This window comes from Falco peregrinus, chromosome 4 (assembly GCF_023634155.1).
Source record: "Falco peregrinus isolate bFalPer1 chromosome 4, bFalPer1.pri, whole genome shotgun sequence".
Classification (NCBI taxonomy): Eukaryota; Metazoa; Chordata; class Aves; order Falconiformes; family Falconidae; genus Falco; species Falco peregrinus.
In genome coordinates, this window is record NC_073724.1 from 109,872,536 (window position 1) to 109,889,487 (window position 16,952).

The following is a 16,952-nucleotide window of genomic DNA, read 5'->3' on the forward strand; positions in this document are numbered from 1 at the left end:
CGGCCGTGGCTTCCGTTCCGTTGTGTCTATGGTTCCCGCGCAGTGCCTTGTGGGCGCTTGGCGGAATTATGGTGGTGGCGTAAGGCAGTTGCGTAGGGTGAGAGGAGGCCGCCCTGTAAGTGTCCGGGGAGGCGGTGGGCGAGTTGGCCGGCGGTGGGGGTGCGTGCTTGGGAAGGCTGTAGCGAGGTCTCTGGAGGCGGGGGGAAGGTGGTCCTCGGGCAGGGGGCGCTGGGGGGGGGGGGGGGGGCCTATGAGGGGCCGGGCCGCGGCCGGGGCAGGCGAGGGGGAGCGTTTCTGTGGAGAGCAGGGGAGGGCGGCCGGGCCGGGGGGCCCTGCGGCGGAGCTCCAGGGGCCGGGCGGTGTGGCGGAGCCCGCTGGGCAGGGGTGACAGCGGCGCAGTGCCGCAGCCCGCTCCTGCCGGCCAGGCGCTGGGGTTCGGGCTCCCCCGGGCAGGCGGTCGGGGGGCGGCGGCTGTGGCGCAGCCCGGCTTAGCCAAGGCAGTGCAGCTCCGGGCCGGGCCCAGTCGCTTTCCTTGGCAAATAATCCCTGCGTGGCCGGTCCTGCCTCCCTGTAGCGCTGAAGAGGCACCTCCAGGGCTCCATTTCTGAAATTCGAGAGGTTGGTGTGACATCCCCGAGTGGTTTCAGGTTGAGTTCGGGTACTTTGAGGCTGAGTCAAATGCAAACGGACTTGAGAGAAGAAGGGACAGTTTCCAGAGGATTTGTTAATGCTTCATGAAACTATGCAGCCACATTGGATCTGATTCTTCACCTGAATATATGGATCCCCCAGCTACTTATAACTAGCACAGATGAGGGTTTTGAGAGCAAGTGGCTTTCTTGAATCATGGGTCTGGCAGAGTCTGTGCTAAGGCAGAGCTAAAACGTCTTGCTGAGCTCCAGCTGACTCCAGCACAGCGTCACTGAGAAGCATCAGCAATCCTTGGTTAACAAGCCAAGGCTAGTTACTCTCTCACTTCTTTTTAAAGGTGTTTCCATCTGTTAGTTTTGTTTTCCGAGTAGTAATTCAGTGGAAGTAACTGTGTTTTCTCTAATGGGATGTTACTTTGAACAACAAATAATTGCACAATTTTAACACTGAAGTCATGTGTTTTGTGATCTCACTGAAAGTGAAAAAATAACTAATGCAAGCAGAACATAACCTTTATTTGTGCATCACAAAAACATATGAAGTAGTATCATGTTTTTTCTTTGATTTTTAATAATCTTTAATATGTTGTCTTGTCATCCTGTAACATTCAACCATCTGGTTGATGGGACTGGTGCCTTTATGTATCTCTGCAGATGTACCTCTTATATCTTCACGTCTTTGGTCGGTGCTTAATGGATGTTTGTGTCATGGTGAAGCATGAATGAGCATAATTTCAGATAGTAGATTTAAGCTGGTGCTGGTTGATCACACAGGGGTTTTTGACATTGGTTAACCATCCTAAACTCTTGACACAGTAGTTTGGGATTGGATGGTCTCAGCTCCTGTTCAGTAGTGCTGAGCACAGTACCATGCTGACAGGGTGTCTATGTGGCTGAGGCTGGTTGGAATCTTTCACTCCTTTGCCACAGAAGAGTTGTTAGTAGCAATTTTGGGCATTATTTTTTAGGACACGCTGGCAGTATGTGAGTTCCCACAGTTTCTAAGCAAGAGCTGGTGAAAACTTCTGCGTTTGTCCAAGCATTTTTAATTGCACTTTGTTTACATAAGGGTAAAGCTGTCCGCCTTCTGTCACCAGGGAAACATTGGCTCTAGCTCTTCAGAAGGTTTTGCTGGCAAGCTGGAGCTCTGCACAGGTCAGCCCCAAAGGACTGACCTCCATTATTAATGACAGTGCTGTGCCTGTGCTAGAGAACTGAGCAGGTCCATGATGAGGGCTGGAACGTGATTCAGTTCAAGTTGCGTGATCTTCATCAGTATTTCATTGTCAACACCATCCAAGGCTGGTACGTGTCAGCCAGCATTTCTGGTGATGATACCTAGATATGGTTTGAGGGATAATGGAGGGGTTGTTCTCAGTAGGCAGTCATTTTTGGCTGTCGTTTTTCAGGAGGGGAAAGAGTTTAGTTGCAAGGCTGTACAGCTTGCCTTAAGGATAGGAGGCCAGCTCCTGGTTGGTTTTATTTACTTTGCAAACATAGCTTCATACTCTTGTTAGCATCTGTGTGTCATCTTTCAAGCATATTGGAAAATACTTTTATTTTGAAAACCTGAATAGGGTCTGTCAGTGCTGTCAATAAAAAGCTCCTTGAATTTCAAGGATCATGAGCTGAGTGATAGCTGGTATTCTGTAGTGGGCCTTGTTGCTTCCACAGTTCCAGGAACAAAGTAGCTTCTGGTGAGTGTCTTTCACTGTAAGTTGTAGTAATGACAGTGTTTATCCCTTAATTCTGCAGTAGTTAAAATGACGACAGCAGCGAGGCCAACGTTTGAACCTGCGAGAGGAGGAAGAGGAAAAGGTGAAGGAGACTTAAGTCAGCTATCCAAACAATATTCCAGCAGAGACCTTCCTTCTCATACTAAAATCAAATACAGGTTAGTATTGTTTTCTTTGGTCTTACGGCAAAACAGGCTGGGAATTATTTTTTTGTTATGAGTGGTACTCTGAAATTTTCATGTTAGATGTTGATGTGCATGACACTGAGCAGACACCAGGTTGTATGGCAGTGCCGAATGAGTGAGCTGAAAGTGTCTCAAAAGCAGACCTAAGAGATCGAATGCATTGTAAGTAGTTGGAGAGGTTTAATCTTAGTGGTATTTATTACTGCTTATGGACATGAATCATCAGAAGAAGGTGTGTTTTGGAGACCAAGCATTTCAGGCAGTGGAGCAGAAAGAAAATTGTCATTAGGATTCAGCCATGGAGGGTGCTGTCACTTGCAGAGCAAAATGGGGTAAGAGGAGTGAAGTTGAGCACGTCTTCAAAGCAGGAAAACCACATCATGTTATTTGGAAAGGACATTAAGAGGAGGCAGGGAAATCATGGAATAGCACTCGTGAAGTAGTACATGTTGGAAGAGCTAAAGTTAAACACTGCAGGTGGTTCGTGCAGATCCTGGGAGAGGAAATTGCTTTAATAGGTGAGAAAGATAATGGGATTTTGGGAATATTTTCCTCTGTTTAAAACGCATACAAAATATTCATTATCCTTTTGAAAGACTAAATGAAATCTGGAGTCTATGTGATACAGATACCTAGGATTTAAATGAAATGTTTCAGGTTAAAAATGTTCTTTTTATTTAAATGATGTTATCCTTGTCAGTGAAATGACTGTTAAGGTTTTATGTTTGCACTTTCTTGAGAAGATGTTTATCCTTGCATCTCTCCTGTGCTTTTGCATTTCAAGAATACATATGGGTAAGGGAGTTGGAGCATTTTGGAGAATACTAAAATCAACAGCACAAAACGTGCTGTCAAATACATTTTGTTGTTACGGGAAAAATTGTTGGCGGTTTGTTTCTTTAAACAAAAGTGGGGTTTGGAACACCAGTCTTGCTTTGAAAGGAGTGTGTGGAGACAGATATGTAGAGGGATATACATTGTATGTTTTAACAAATCACTGTGTGTGAGAGAGAGATGGAGGGGGCATTAAGTGTCTTCTGTTCTTTCTCCCAAATACCTAATACAAAGTTGTCTTTGTTAAATTGCCAGGACTACATCATTGCAGGAAAAGTTCAGTGTTTCAGTCCCACTCATGTTGTCTTGAATGACAACAGGGCTTGTGGGGATTTTGCAGCTGTATCAGGGATTACAAATTCAGGTTTTTAATTACATAAGCAAATTAAATACTTCATCATAAAGACAGGGTGTGCACACGGTGTATTTGTAATGGCTTAAGTCTGGGTTTCTTCCAGGCACTCTTATTTCCAGCACTGAGTTCACAGGAAGGTGAAAGGAATTGCTGCTTGTTCTTATTCATTAGTTCTTTTCAAGATTTCCACAGAAAATTCAGTGCTCTCTAGGTAGAACTTAGTGTGACTCAAATATAAATAGTCTATTGCTTTTGGCCAGCCTGTGTTACATAAAAGAGGGAAAAACACGTATCTGCTACATGTTTCACTAAAGCTAGTGTTTTGTCTGTTCTCCCAACTTTTTATTTAATGGCCACAGGAGATTTTCTGGTAAGTCTCTTGGAGGAGAAAAGGTTTATGAAAAGTATGTTCTAGTCTTGGTCTTTTCTGTAAGTCTTAGAGACTGGATTTGCAGCAGCAGCCTTGGATGGTAAAATAGTGAGGAAAGTTGACCATAATGCTTGTGGGTGTCTGGTAGGACACTGGGCTTGGACTGCTGGAGAACAGAAGATACAGACATAGCTACAAAAGGAAGATGTAGTCGCCCTGGGTTTGTAGGAATTTATGTAGGGTCTTATAATTTATTTGAGAGTCACTGGAAGGAGCATGTGTGTGTGGCATTGCATGTCGCTGTGTGTAACGTGTACAGAGAAGGAGGCTGATGAAGAGAGAGTAAACAAACATATGTTGACTTTGTACCCAGTTCTTATTCTCTATACTTACTTGTTCACCCCAGGATTTATTTGCCTCCTTGAAAAAATTGCTCCCAGCTGCAGACTGTCAACGTCAGCTTCTTTCCCCCCTCCCCCCATGTTGTTTTAGACAAACTACTCAGGATGCTCCTGAAGAGGTTCGTAACCGTGATTTCAGAAGGGAGCTAGAGGAGAGAGAGCGGGTTGCTGCAAGAGAAAAGAATAGAGACAGACCAACCAGAGGTAAGAACAAAGAAACAAAAATTTTAATACTTTTGTGTGGTGTTGCTTTTGCACAAAATTTGGTGTTGTAAGAAGTTTGTGGGTTGCAGACAGCATGTCATGAGAGTAGAATTTAGGATATTGGTCTGATAGTTCAGAGCTATTGACCTGCAAGGGAATGTCCGCTGGCTTTCATGGTGGCTTCGTACTAGCAGAAATCTAGGCCAGCCAATAGAAAAGTGCAGGCCATCATGCAGACCAGCTGATACAGTATGATTGTAATGAACTGGCAACAAGTATGTACAGCTAATAGAGCGCTTTTTTTTTTGTTCTTGGACAAGCAAGACAGGAAGGAGAAGAGGAATGACCCATCTTCTAGTGTTACAGCACCAGTGTAGTAATAATTCCATTTCTGAGGAATGCAATTCTGTGCAGATAGAGTGGGATGATAATTAAAATGAAAATCAAAGTGGTTTTTGAGAAATACTCATTTTTAGTATAAAGCTTGACAGAATTTAGATAGTTTAAGTTTAGGTGCAAAGGTATTGTGGGGCTTTCAAATTCACAGATGAAAGCAGGTGCGGTTTGGACTGAACTAGCCAACAATAATGCTTTGAGGTGATCTCAAGGGAACCCTCCAATTGGATATATAGAACAAGGATATTTCTCTACTACTTTGTCTTCTGCTGTTCTCTCTTCTTGAAATAAAGTTTTCAAAAAACCTCTGGAGGCAAAATGGTAGGTTTGGGGATGTTATTGCTTCCCTTGAGGATACCTACAGGGAAGAATTAGCATGGGCATTAAGATTAAAAAAGAGGGAAAAGTAAGCATAAGCTTGTATCTCTTACTGCAATGCAAGACAAATTGTTGATGAAGATTTTTGCTTCCTGACATTAAATGCTGTTAAATGAAGTGTCTTAGTGACTTTTTTTTTAAAAATCTTATGCTATAGAACATACAACATCATCTTCTGTATCTAAGAAGCCTCGGCTAGACCAGATTCCTGCAGCAAATCTTGATGCAGATGATCCTCTTACTGATGTATGTATCTTTTTTTTTTTTCTGTCTTCTTTCCTTTCATTGTCCTGCCTTCAGGGTTTGCTGTTAAAAGAGTATGTACTTTTAGGTTTGCTAAAGACCTAAGACACGTTCCAATGTATCTTCCTTTTACAGTTACTTTACTTTGGTGGAAGTTCAGAGTGGTTCAGAGGATTCTGATCTGTGCTGTAGTTGTATTCTTGGAAAGCCCACAAAAACTGGGGAACTGAAAGTAACACTTAAACTACAGGGAGTGGGAAACTCTTTAGGCTTGGTCAACTACTGGGTTAGTTAGAAGATTTCCCAAAGATAGAACTGTTGAGATACAATGATTGTCTACATGAGCAGCGAATTCTTGCTCTTGGCTCCTCTCCTCATGCTGATGTCTAGGAGTTGGGTCTAAGACTTGACAGTAACCTCAGGTTTTTTTAATCCTGTTATATTTGCTCCTAACAATGTTGGACGGGGTATTCAGATGCACTACTATAATGACTTATGTTACAATGATTAGAGAGTGATCAGGGACAGCCATTTTATAGAATCTGTCAGCTACATCACATTTGAATTAGAAAAAAAATAATTGCAGTCATCCAGAAAGCACAAACATATTTTTGTCTTGTTTATTTGCTCTTGAACAGCAACATTATTTGTACCGTATTTGCTGGTGCTGCAAGCACTCATGTACTTCAGAAATCAGCCAGCAGCAAATTGCAGCCTTAGCTGGGCAGACCAGGGCTGTTTTTATTAAATGAAATGAATGAGCTGCTTCTTGTTTCCGCTTGTTGCTGTTAGGAAGATGATGAAGATGAGGACCTGGAAGACAGTGATGATGATGACACTGCAGCTCTTCTGGCTGAACTGGAAAAAATCAAGAAAGAACGAGCTGAGGAACAGGCTCGAAAGGTAAGATTTCACCATTAAAGAGCATCTGGTTTTTGCAAACTGGATTTTACTGGTGTGCCTTAAGTACTTAGTGTGAGTGAGAACTAGTAAACAACTCACACACCCTTCAAAACTCTTCTCAAGTGTGATGGATATGTTCTGTCTAATAACTGTTGTCAAGAATTTTAAATAAAATTGTTGTAGGGCTTTTGAAAAATGTTGCATGCTTCAGATTGAGTAGTTTTCTATGTTTTTATATGGAGAATCTCCATTAGTGTAGAAAAACAAAAAACTCATGCAATGCCCTCCCACCCCCCAAAAAACCCCCCCAAAACCCCACCCCAAACCAAAACAAAAAAGCTAAGCCACTTGGTTGCCTTTGTATAAGGTAATCTGAGATGTTTTTTAGAACATGCTAAACAAACATACTAAATGCTGGTCAGGAGGCTAATCAAAAGGCTGGTGACAACTTAATCTTTGGGTGCCTCTGAGCTACTCATAGTCTTTCCTGTAGCTTAACACATTCTTGTAGTTTAATGTTTTTCATGAATGCTCTCCAGTAAGCTGACTGAATGGGGGGGTGTAGCATCTAGGAACAGCTAGAAGAGGTAATGTTTATAATTCTGTTGTAGGCAGCATTGGAGTACTTGCCTGCTTTTGGCTAACAATACAGAAATTTACTTTTAGAATCAACAAGGCCAGTAAAACCTGTGAGCTCTGCGGTGTTGGTGTTAAGTAGTTTGAAATGCTAAAAGCCGTACCATGCTGCTTCAGTGAAGAAGTTTTGCTGTAGAAGACTGTTGATACTTTATTCTCCATCTAGCCTGTGAGTGGTCCTTTACATTAAAGTATGTCTGAAATGCCTCTCATCTCTTTATCTAGACATTTGAAACACGTCATGCAGCAATGAAATTGTGTTCTGCATTAATTACATGATAAAAATTACTTAAAAACACTATCAATAATACTTCCGTGTCTTCCTGTGTGAGATGTACTAAACTACAAATTAAGGGTAGCAGTGTGTAGGAAAGACTGCTACTTCAGCTGTCCTTGCACAGTGCTTAAAATGAAAGCTTAATCTGTGTGGGTTTTTCACTTTGCCTGATAGTTTTAAGTATCTATTTTTTTAATAGATAGATATATATAAAATACATCTAGATTAAACAGTGTAACTTGTCGCATTTTGGTGTAGAAAACTTGCATTAGCAAAATAATGGTAGTAAATTGCAGCACAGGTAACCAGGTGCATGCTTCTCTGTTTGCATGTAGAAAGTGGGAGTGTTACCTCTATGAAATTCTTACTTTGTCAGTAGAGGGTGCTGAAAGCTATGAAGTATTTAGTATACTGCTTTTTCTATTCTGTCTCTTCACTGGTATTATTTTTTACCTTCCTGGATGTTCTCTTTCCCCCAGAAGCAGGGTTTATAACGTCCAATGCTGCGTGCTTACTGAATACATGAACGCTTATCTGAACTGCATATGTTTGGTTTTTCCTAAAAATTGCTATTGTTTATTTGCAATAGTGCACACTTGCACACTCACTGGCTACCTGCTCTATTCATCCTTTCACTGGTGGGGCAGATAGGCTTTCTTAAAAATTGTCATCTTTGGTAAATAGTGGGTTCTCTATGTGTACTTGGAATTTTATTTTCTTGGGGTTTTTTGAGAGTAGGAAACTAAGACTACGTTAATGGAAAAAGTAAAAACCAAGGTGCGATGCAGCCTTGGAAAGAGTGTTTGGGAGTAAGGGTCTCCTTCAGAAAGATCATTTATGTATGTTGGCTTTAGTGGTGCACTCTGTTTAGATTATGCCTTGTTTCCATGACTTTAAAACAAGGTGTTACTGGCAAAGCAATTTTATAGCCATTTAATATAAATCCCTTTTCCTTTCAGGTATGTGGGATTTCATATTATTATGTATTGCAAACTGTAATTTAAACCTAATTTTGTAAGTAACCTTATATTAGTCTTTCAGCTGACTTCAGGATAACATCTCATGTCAAAGTCTTAATTGTGTGGTCACTGTTAGTCCTAATCCACGTACAGGGATGGTTGAAACATTGCTGTCCATAGCAGACAGCGTGGGTAAACCAGTGGCAAGGCAAAGAGAAACTGTAGAGTGTGGATGCCTGTTCACTGTTCATTCTGTGCATCGTTCTCAAATCTTGTTGTTGTTATACAGATTAATATGTCTTTGCATCTTCTTAGAGCATACCAGGGTCTTAACAGGATGAAGTGGGTAAAATACAGTAATACATCCCAAATTCATGCCATATGCAGGGTTTTTTTCTTTTTCCTGATATGTTAGTTATTTTGATTTGAAACACTAATCCAATTATTTCTGAGTCTTCCTTTAAAGTAAACTGCATTTTTGTAAACGTTTTTACTGGTCGCTTTGGTGTCCTGTATTTAAGTTGATATGAAAGGAGGACTGCTCCTTACAAAATGCATCTCTGGTGAGATGGCAGTTAAAAACAGAAGGTGAGAATCTGCTTTTTTTCAGATCATCTCACTCTCTGTTAGTTTCTCTTATGTGATGATACCAATTTCCATAAAAATCGCCTAAATCTGATTTTGACAAATACTAGCATTAAGAGGTTCTAACTTCCTTCACGCTGATATTTCCCTGTTCGTGAAGCAGTTTGTCAACCAAATAAGCAGTTCCTGTCAAAGCTTGTTAACTTCTCAAAATGCTTAAATTCCCTTGAATTCTGTAGAAACAATAGAAATATTAAATAAATACTACAAATGTTTTTATAAACAGATTGAGCATGGGAGTCATCCTGACTTTTCTCATCCCTTCCACAATTTTAATCTCTCAGGTTGTTTCTCATAGACACTAAGCTGACCAGGAAATTTTAGCTTTGAAAGCTGTTTCTGTGGAATAATTCTGGGTCTGTCTAAAACTACAAATGCTAGGTCTGCTGTGTATGTGAACTAGCCATGGATAGGTTTCGTGGAAACATTTCAATATTCCAAATTCAGCATTACAAGGCTCTTGATTTTTCAATTTGCAAGGACTTCCTTAAAAGGTAAATGGAAATAATTAAAACCAAACCTCAAACCAGTGAGAAGCCAAATGTATGTGTGCAGTTCCAGCAAAGCTATTTTAACATCCAGTCATTTTGTGCTTATCTGAGAACAGACTTAAAATTTTGGTTTGTTTTCTTAGCAGTTTTATTTCACCAAGTGTTTCTCTATAACTGAATATATTACTTTACCAATGGTCAGGGTAGAGTTTAGCTCTGTCCTGTGTTTTAGCCATGTCACAGACTTACAAATAAAACATTAGAAAATGAATCTTGATAGATACTAACCTTTTCACTTAAATTTTAAGGTTCTAACTAAAACTAGAATATCAGATCAGTGATTAAGAATTTCAGTAAAGAAGCAAAAGAAGATGGCAGAGTATGTCTCTTCACTAAATGTGAGACATGCTAGTAATACTTACCCTTGCCAAGAACTAATGATGATGTCCCCTCCTTTGTGGCAAAATAACAACAAATCTGTGTATAGATGCTGCCGTTGTGATTACTTGTTGTTTTTTGAAGGTTCAGTCAGTTACTCCAATCACTGTATTGCATGGTATTAGTAATTTGCCTAGAATCAAAAAACTGGGGTGGGTCTCTGTTACAAAGTTTTGTTCCCTGCTACTAAAGGCAGTGCTTCATAGTCCATCATTCAAAAATTAGCATTTAGATAAGGTCATGTGATATGTTTTTTTCAGCCTTCAATGAAATGTGTGTATTTCAGGTTTTCTTCCAGCTACTCAACATCTATAAAAACCAAGTAATTTTGGAAATTTCAGCACCTTCTGTAAAAGTAATCTTGCTCTGTGCTAAGGGTAGGAACTATACTAAAAAAACCCCAATGCTATGGTAACAACATTTTTCTTTCCTTTGTGGTCAGAAACAAATATGCCAAGAGACTGTTATCCTTTACAGCAAGATAAGGAATAATTGTTTAGTTAAGGTTAATATATTTTTGTCCACTTTTGTTTTTTCCCAGCTGTGATGCTACATGTTGAGTTCCCTTGTACATTGAAGGCTTCCTGTAAGATCCCAGTGACATAGCAGCATCTCCATCTGCTTGCTTGTGGTATGGGACTCCCTGTGCCAGTTCAGTCTTATTCCTCACACCTTAATATTCCTGGTTGATTGCCTCTGCGTCTAACACAGTAGTTACAACATGGTTGATGTCTGATTGATCTCTGCAGATCATTGGTGCAACACACTGCAACTGAAAAGCACAGCGCTGCTGTCTGTAGTGATGGAATAATCTGTAGCATGTTTTTTTTGCTAAAATGGCTTAGGAAACGAGTTGTATACCTTGTCTTGCGGAATGGAAAGGCAGGCAAAGAGGCATTATTTTAGAAAGGGTGGAGTGAATACAGATGTATTATTTTTCCCCTTAGGCTTTTCTTCTGTTGTGGGTTTGTTGTATCCATAGTGTTTTAGCTTAATAAGCCTTTGTTCCACCACACAAAAGAACAGTGTAGGCTTTGGAGCAACTGGAGCCTCTTATTTTGTGAACAGCTGTGCTTGAACGTGCCTCAGAGGTGTGAAGCTCAGACAGCTATGAAGGTTATGTCTGGTCTGTTTGATTTGATACAACCCTTGCCCCGTCGCCTGGAGCGTCCCAGCTTTCATTGGAGGAGCAGACAGTGGAAGATTTATGTGGAAAATTCTGAAACGTAATGAAAACCTCTTTTTGGCTGGAGATGAGGGTTTCTGCTCAATGTATAACTTGGCTTAAGTGTAAACGTCAACTTTACACCACTGAGTTAAACTTATTATTTCCTCCATGTCATGTCTCTTAAGATACAAAAGAGTAAGTTACCTGTTTATTAGTCTTGAATACCTTCTTTGGGAGGTTGTAGTGAAGTTAAATAAGACAAAAAATCTTCAAGACTAGTCTTCAGAATTAGCCTGCTTCTTAAAATTTGTAGCAAATATGTTGAAATGTAATCCAACCAAGAACAGTTTTGAACAACTGAATTCCATAAGTAAATTACCATGCACACTGGGTCTCCTATGTAAGGTGACTAAAACTGGAGATGCCTCACTCAATGGATCTGTTCCCTTTTTGCTTTTCAGATCTGTTGATCTTTAATGACAAAGGTAAGCTTATGCAGTTTGTTACAACTTGTAGTTTTTCTGCCTCTGTGGGTCTAAAAGACAGCAGAGTTCTGTTTGTGAACAGGGAAGCAAGGAAGGGTTACACGAAGTGTCCAGGGGCTCTGCAGCATCTCTTAATGTGAATATGGAAAATCAATTTCTGAAAATAAGATTCATTGATGTTTTATGTAACTGTTGTCACTATAGAAGAATGTTTGACAGCTGCCGTTAGTGTTATGTTCATAATTATTTTTAATAATATAATAGGTGCAAAAGTAAAATGTAATAATTCGAAATTCCCAAGATTGCTCCTACCACTGCTTTTAATGGTAGTGCAGTTTTTGCTACCCTGCAGTCCTCTGGAATTGTAGTTTAGTTGATTAAATGGTTTTTCCTAGCTGTGAGCAGTTTTAGACAAGATCTAGTTGAGCTTGAAATGCCAAGTTGTTGGGGTCGATGTGTAAGTTCTGTATCCCAGCTTCTGTGGTGGTGCAGTGGAGAGGCAGTCAATAGAGCCCGGAGCATGGTTGGTCTCCTGTGTGTAATTTAGTGTGAGCAGAAGAGCTATCTTGACTCCTTATTGTATTCTCTAGATCTGTTCTTCATATGTGAGCTCAGGTGCCTACTAGCGGGTGTTTAGTTGTACATGTCTTAATCTGGAGCTAAATCCTACTCTTAGTCTCATAGTACTGCTTGTAGTGTAATGCCTTTAAAAACTTATTTCAATTTTGATTTTTTTTTTCTATGACCACATTTTATCACTTCTGTCTAATAATGCTTTTTTCATTATCAGAAAACGAACTATGTCAGGCTAATTGTGGCTGAATGGGTTATGTAAAGCAGATAAAAGTTAGGAGGATGCCTAACATGGCTTTCTAAAATCTTATTATAGAAAAATTAAATGTGCATTTGTGTGTAATAAGAACGCTGGAGTTCTTATGTTATGGAGAACTGCATGCGTATTTTCTATGATTCTTAATATTGGCTTTATCCTCTAGTAATTCTGAATGTTTACAGTTCAAATGAGTGAATGTTTTTCAGTTCTCTTCATGCATGGTAGAGAATGCTGGAACCATCAGCTTTGTAGGAACTGTTGTGATTAAATCTGAAATGGGGGAGGGGAGAGAAGAAGAGCTGTAATTTCCACCCAGAAGATGCTGATTGACTCCAGTGGACTTTAGACCATTGAAGAAAGGCTATGTGCAGTGCATTGTAGTCCTGTATTTTTCAGTGGTGAGTGTATGCATTTTCATGCGTCGTGAAAAATCAGCGTAAGATAGTTATGTGTGGCCAGTAAAGTGGTGCATGAGGCACAGGTTCAGTAACTTTGGATCATGGCCAAGGTTAATGTCTTAGAAATTTGAGGGTGAGACTGTGCCGTGCTCTGCATGTCACCTTGAGGGGAGTTCCCTTGGAGTTCAGCTCTGAAATGGAAGACTGCTGCATTCGTTCACCTATATAGGACTTGGAATAAGTTCTCTTTACAAAAGCATTTTTCAACAGGGGAGTATTAATTTCTTCCAGTTCTCTTACTAGTGCTATCTTCTCTTGAGTATAGTCCAGTATGGATTTTTGGTTTGTAGCTTTCTTATTTGCTTTTAGGGTTTATCCCAGACCTCTTGTTTTATTCAAAGTCTCACTTTTAATGGAGCTTCAGAGATTAATGATGCAGAGCCCACCTTATTTTGGGCAACACAGAGAATGCTTCACATGCTTGAATCCTGTTGTACATTTGCCTAATGGTCTTAAACAAAATTTGATCGCCTTTCAGGACGTACCCGAAAAACAATACTGATTTTCTTGTTTGTAACAATATCCTAGATTTCGCTTGGTTTCAGGTTAGTGCTTTGCATGCATGTGCTGTACAGTAGTCTGAGGGCTGCTTGACTTGTGTTGGGAACACATGACACCGACTGCAGTAAATCGAATTTCACTGCTGTTGGCTCCTCTGCGTTACAGGGAAAGAAGATGGTAAATCAACGGTTGTATACTGTGCAGAAGAAGCTGCGTATATCTCTTGTCTGTTATCCACAGAGGAAAGGAATGTATAATTTGAATTCATATTTCTAGTACAGGAGGAAATTGCTTTTCCATATAAAATATTTTTGCTCTCTGTGTTTCCTTATTTACTGGGGTGGTATTTACAACTGAAGTTGGAATGCAAATATTGGATTGAGAACTATGTTGGAAAATGCAAAACTTAAGTTTATTTGTGTTAAGAACTTTTTAACTGCTGCAGTTTGTGTTAAAGCTCCATGGATACAGCAGCAAGGGCAAGTTTTGCCTACCCACATGTTTTAATAAGGGCATTACAGGGCTTGTCCTGAAGCTGTGCCATGCTTTTAAGCACTATGCCCTTTTGGGGAGCTTTTCCCATCCCACTGGCAATTATTTGCAGCTGGTTCTAAATTTTTTTTGTGAGCAGCAGTGTAATGGTAGGTGTTTTTTCATAACTAAAACGGGTAGATTTCAAAAGGTAAAATCTTTACCAGTGGTCCTGCATCATCTGATATTCGTATGTTTATTAAGTTGGTATTGTTCTTAAGAGGGTTGGGGTATTGTATAGGTTTACTTCACATACCTGATCAATCCAATTGAAAAACATTGTGAATTATAAGTAGTTCTACTAACATTTCACTTAGCGTTAATTAAATGTGTGAAGCTAGAGAACTCTGGCTTGTTCAAGTTTAACACTTAAACATCAGTGTTCAAGTTTAGCGCTTAAACCTTGTAAATACTATTATCAAGAAAAACATTTTCTCTTTTAGGATCCCATAGCAGCTGCCCTCAGCCATGAATTTTCTGCAGTTTGAGGGGGGGGACAACAACCCCACAACCTTGTGATCTCTTTGTCTTTAGTTTGTATAATATTTAAAAGCCATAGTTTGTGTGTCCTGCAGCCCTAATGAGACTTCTGTGCATTTTTTAACTAGAATGTCTTCAGACCTTACTTCACAGGGAAGCGGGACACCTAGTTAGTCATCCGAATTTAAAGAATTACTTTTTTTTCTCCTTCTGATGAACGAGCAGTCTATTTGAAAGATTGTGGAAAAGTATATTGATGTGAAACGAATATTACACAGTCACTCTGAAGTCTGTGAACATTTAAGTCACTAAATACATTAATACAGTGCAGAGGCATGGGCAGTGTTTTGTGTTGCCTGTATTGCATCAATTCACTTAGGCCTGAGTTACATGCTTTTGACAGTACAAGGAGAAGACAATTTTTCTGGCTCTTGATATTGGAACTCTTAGATAGTCTTATGACATCCACTGCTCAGTTTCACCTTGGATTTCTCAATATTCTTTTCAATTGATCCCTAGGGAAGTTATGATTTTAAAACCCAATCAGATTGCTGAAGATAGAGAAGTTTCAACGTGCTGTAAGGTTTCTCCCACCTAATAAGTATTGTATAATGTACTCTTTTTCTCATGAGGATAAAGAAAATCTTTTAATCTGTGTACAGTTTCTAATATGAAAAGTATGTAAATGGTAAAACTAGAATTTAACTGAATATTTGATGGAACATCAGAGGTAAGTAGAGCAAATAGGAGTGTTGCTAGATTGATGGTTTCTTAGCAATTTTAAGCTCTTCAGAGTGTCTCTGCTTCTATCCTTATTCTACTCATACATAAGCGTCAAATGTTCTGAAAAGTCTGAGCTAGGGATTCAAATCCTATGTGAGTGTTCACAGCTAAGTAATGTTTATCTCTACCAGCTAAATGAGAAAGTGGCCTAGAAAAGTAATATATCCATTTCTGGTTCTCAGGAACAAGAGCAAAAGGCTGAAGAAGAAAGAATTCGGATGGAGAACATTCTGAGTGGTAACCCACTGCTGAACCTTACTGGCCCAGCACAGCCTCAAGCAAACTTCAAAGTGAAGAGGAGGTACTGTGCAGTCTGCACTGTGATAGCCATCCCTTTGCTCCCTCTTGATGCTCACGGTCAGAAAATGTTATCACTGCCGTTGGGGTTTTTTTCCTTCCTCAGATCTCGTCACAAGCGGTGTAATGTAGAATTGGGATACTGATGCATGTAGTGATCGTCTTGTGCATTTCTCTGAACGAATTACCCTGCTACTTTGTGTTCAAAAAGAGAGAGAGAGATTGAGAATTGTTTTGCGTGACGTGTGCATAATGATAGAAAAAACTTAACAGGACCAGAGTTCCGCAAGAAATTCAGTGTTATGCTCCCCTTTAAAATCTAGCTGGTTTGGGGTTTTTTTAGTGTAAATAGAATTAATGAAAAACAGCCTTTTTCTCTGTACAGTTCTTGTTTGCAGCTAGTCCAGTTATTCTTGCATTTATCAGAATTCAGGCCATTAGCTTAAAGGGGTTTTTTTCTGCTCTGTTCAGATGGTTGTTCTTTTCTGTAAGGGTAAAATATTTAATTAAAAAATCTTTAAGCTGCTGATACTCCTCTCTCTTCTAACTCAGGAGCATGTAGGAGATGGCTTGGATTAGAAAAATAGATTATTTATTTTTTTGTCTTAAAGACTAAAATCTAATCCTAATGACTAGTTGTTCTTAGTACATTTAAATAGGAACACCAAACTTCATTTATGTATTTTTGTAAATTGCACCTGTTTTTCATACAAGCTTACTGAAGTTAACTTTCGTTTTCAGATGGGATGATGATGTTGTGTTCAAGAATTGTGCCAAGGGGATAGACGAAACAAAAAAGGATAAAAGATTCGTGAACGATACTCTGCGATCAGAATTTCACAAAAAGTTCATGGAAAAATATATCAAGTAGTACAGTTTTATGTGTGGTGGTGCTGAAGGACTTGGAAGGTCGTGGTTGTTCCCTCTCATTCCCTCAGAGCTGAAGGCTGAATATTTGGTCATAAATTCCCAAATGCTTTTTCAAGATCATCAACAGCTTCATCATTAATAATTGCTGTGTATCTGGAGTTTTTATTCCTGCAGTATGTTTTCCTTTTAATTTTTAATTAAATAAGTTTGTGTTTCATGAATGTTTCTCTGTTCATGTGCATTTCACTTTCACTGGCCACCTTATAAATGGTGGAAGAGAGAAGCTGGTTTGCAGTAAATACTTCTAATTGTTTAAATTGCTTTTCAAAACAGCCTATATTTGTAGTGATGGTGACTTGTGACTTATGCAACTTAGATAAATGTCAGTATCACCAAAGGTGGGGAATAGCTGAGTGTGGTAAGCAGTGTGGACTGAGAAGAGCTAT

The 16,952-nt window shown here is 39.6% G+C and overlaps 1 protein-coding gene across 3 annotated transcripts; it reads left to right on the forward strand.

Moving 5' to 3' along the window:
- Nucleotides 1-7: 7 nt before the first annotated feature.
- Nucleotides 8-16,727, forward strand: CWC15 (CWC15 spliceosome associated protein homolog). Of its 3 annotated transcripts, none has more exons than XM_055802607.1 (7): nucleotides 8-115; nucleotides 2,406-2,544; nucleotides 4,623-4,735; nucleotides 5,667-5,755; nucleotides 6,545-6,655; nucleotides 15,522-15,640; nucleotides 16,378-16,727. In XM_055802607.1, exons 2-7 carry the CDS (start codon nucleotides 2,414-2,416, stop codon nucleotides 16,505-16,507), a joined length of 693 nt encoding a protein of 230 aa, XP_055658582.1. In that variant the 5' UTR covers nucleotides 8-115; nucleotides 2,406-2,413; the 3' UTR covers nucleotides 16,508-16,727. The 3 variants fall into 3 exon arrangements, with proteins under 3 accessions (XP_055658582.1, XP_055658581.1, XP_055658583.1); XM_055802606.1 differs by lacking the exon at nucleotides 8-115 and adding an exon at nucleotides 600-618; XM_055802608.1 differs by lacking the exon at nucleotides 8-115 and adding an exon at nucleotides 1,937-1,955.
- Nucleotides 16,728-16,952: the final 225 nt, after the last annotated feature.

Bases quoted from the DNA above. Each gene is read 5' to 3' on its own strand.
- CWC15 (XM_055802607.1), top strand. From the start codon at position 2,414: ATGACGACAGCAGCGAGGCCAACGTTTGAACCTGCGAGAGGAGGAAGA. The intron at 5,756-6,544 runs GTATGTATCTTT...TGTTGCTGTTAG, and splicing joins CAGATGATCCTCTTACTGAT to GAAGATGATGAAGATGAGGA. The intron at 6,656-15,521 runs GTAAGATTTCAC...TCTGGTTCTCAG, and splicing joins CTGAGGAACAGGCTCGAAAG to GAACAAGAGCAAAAGGCTGA.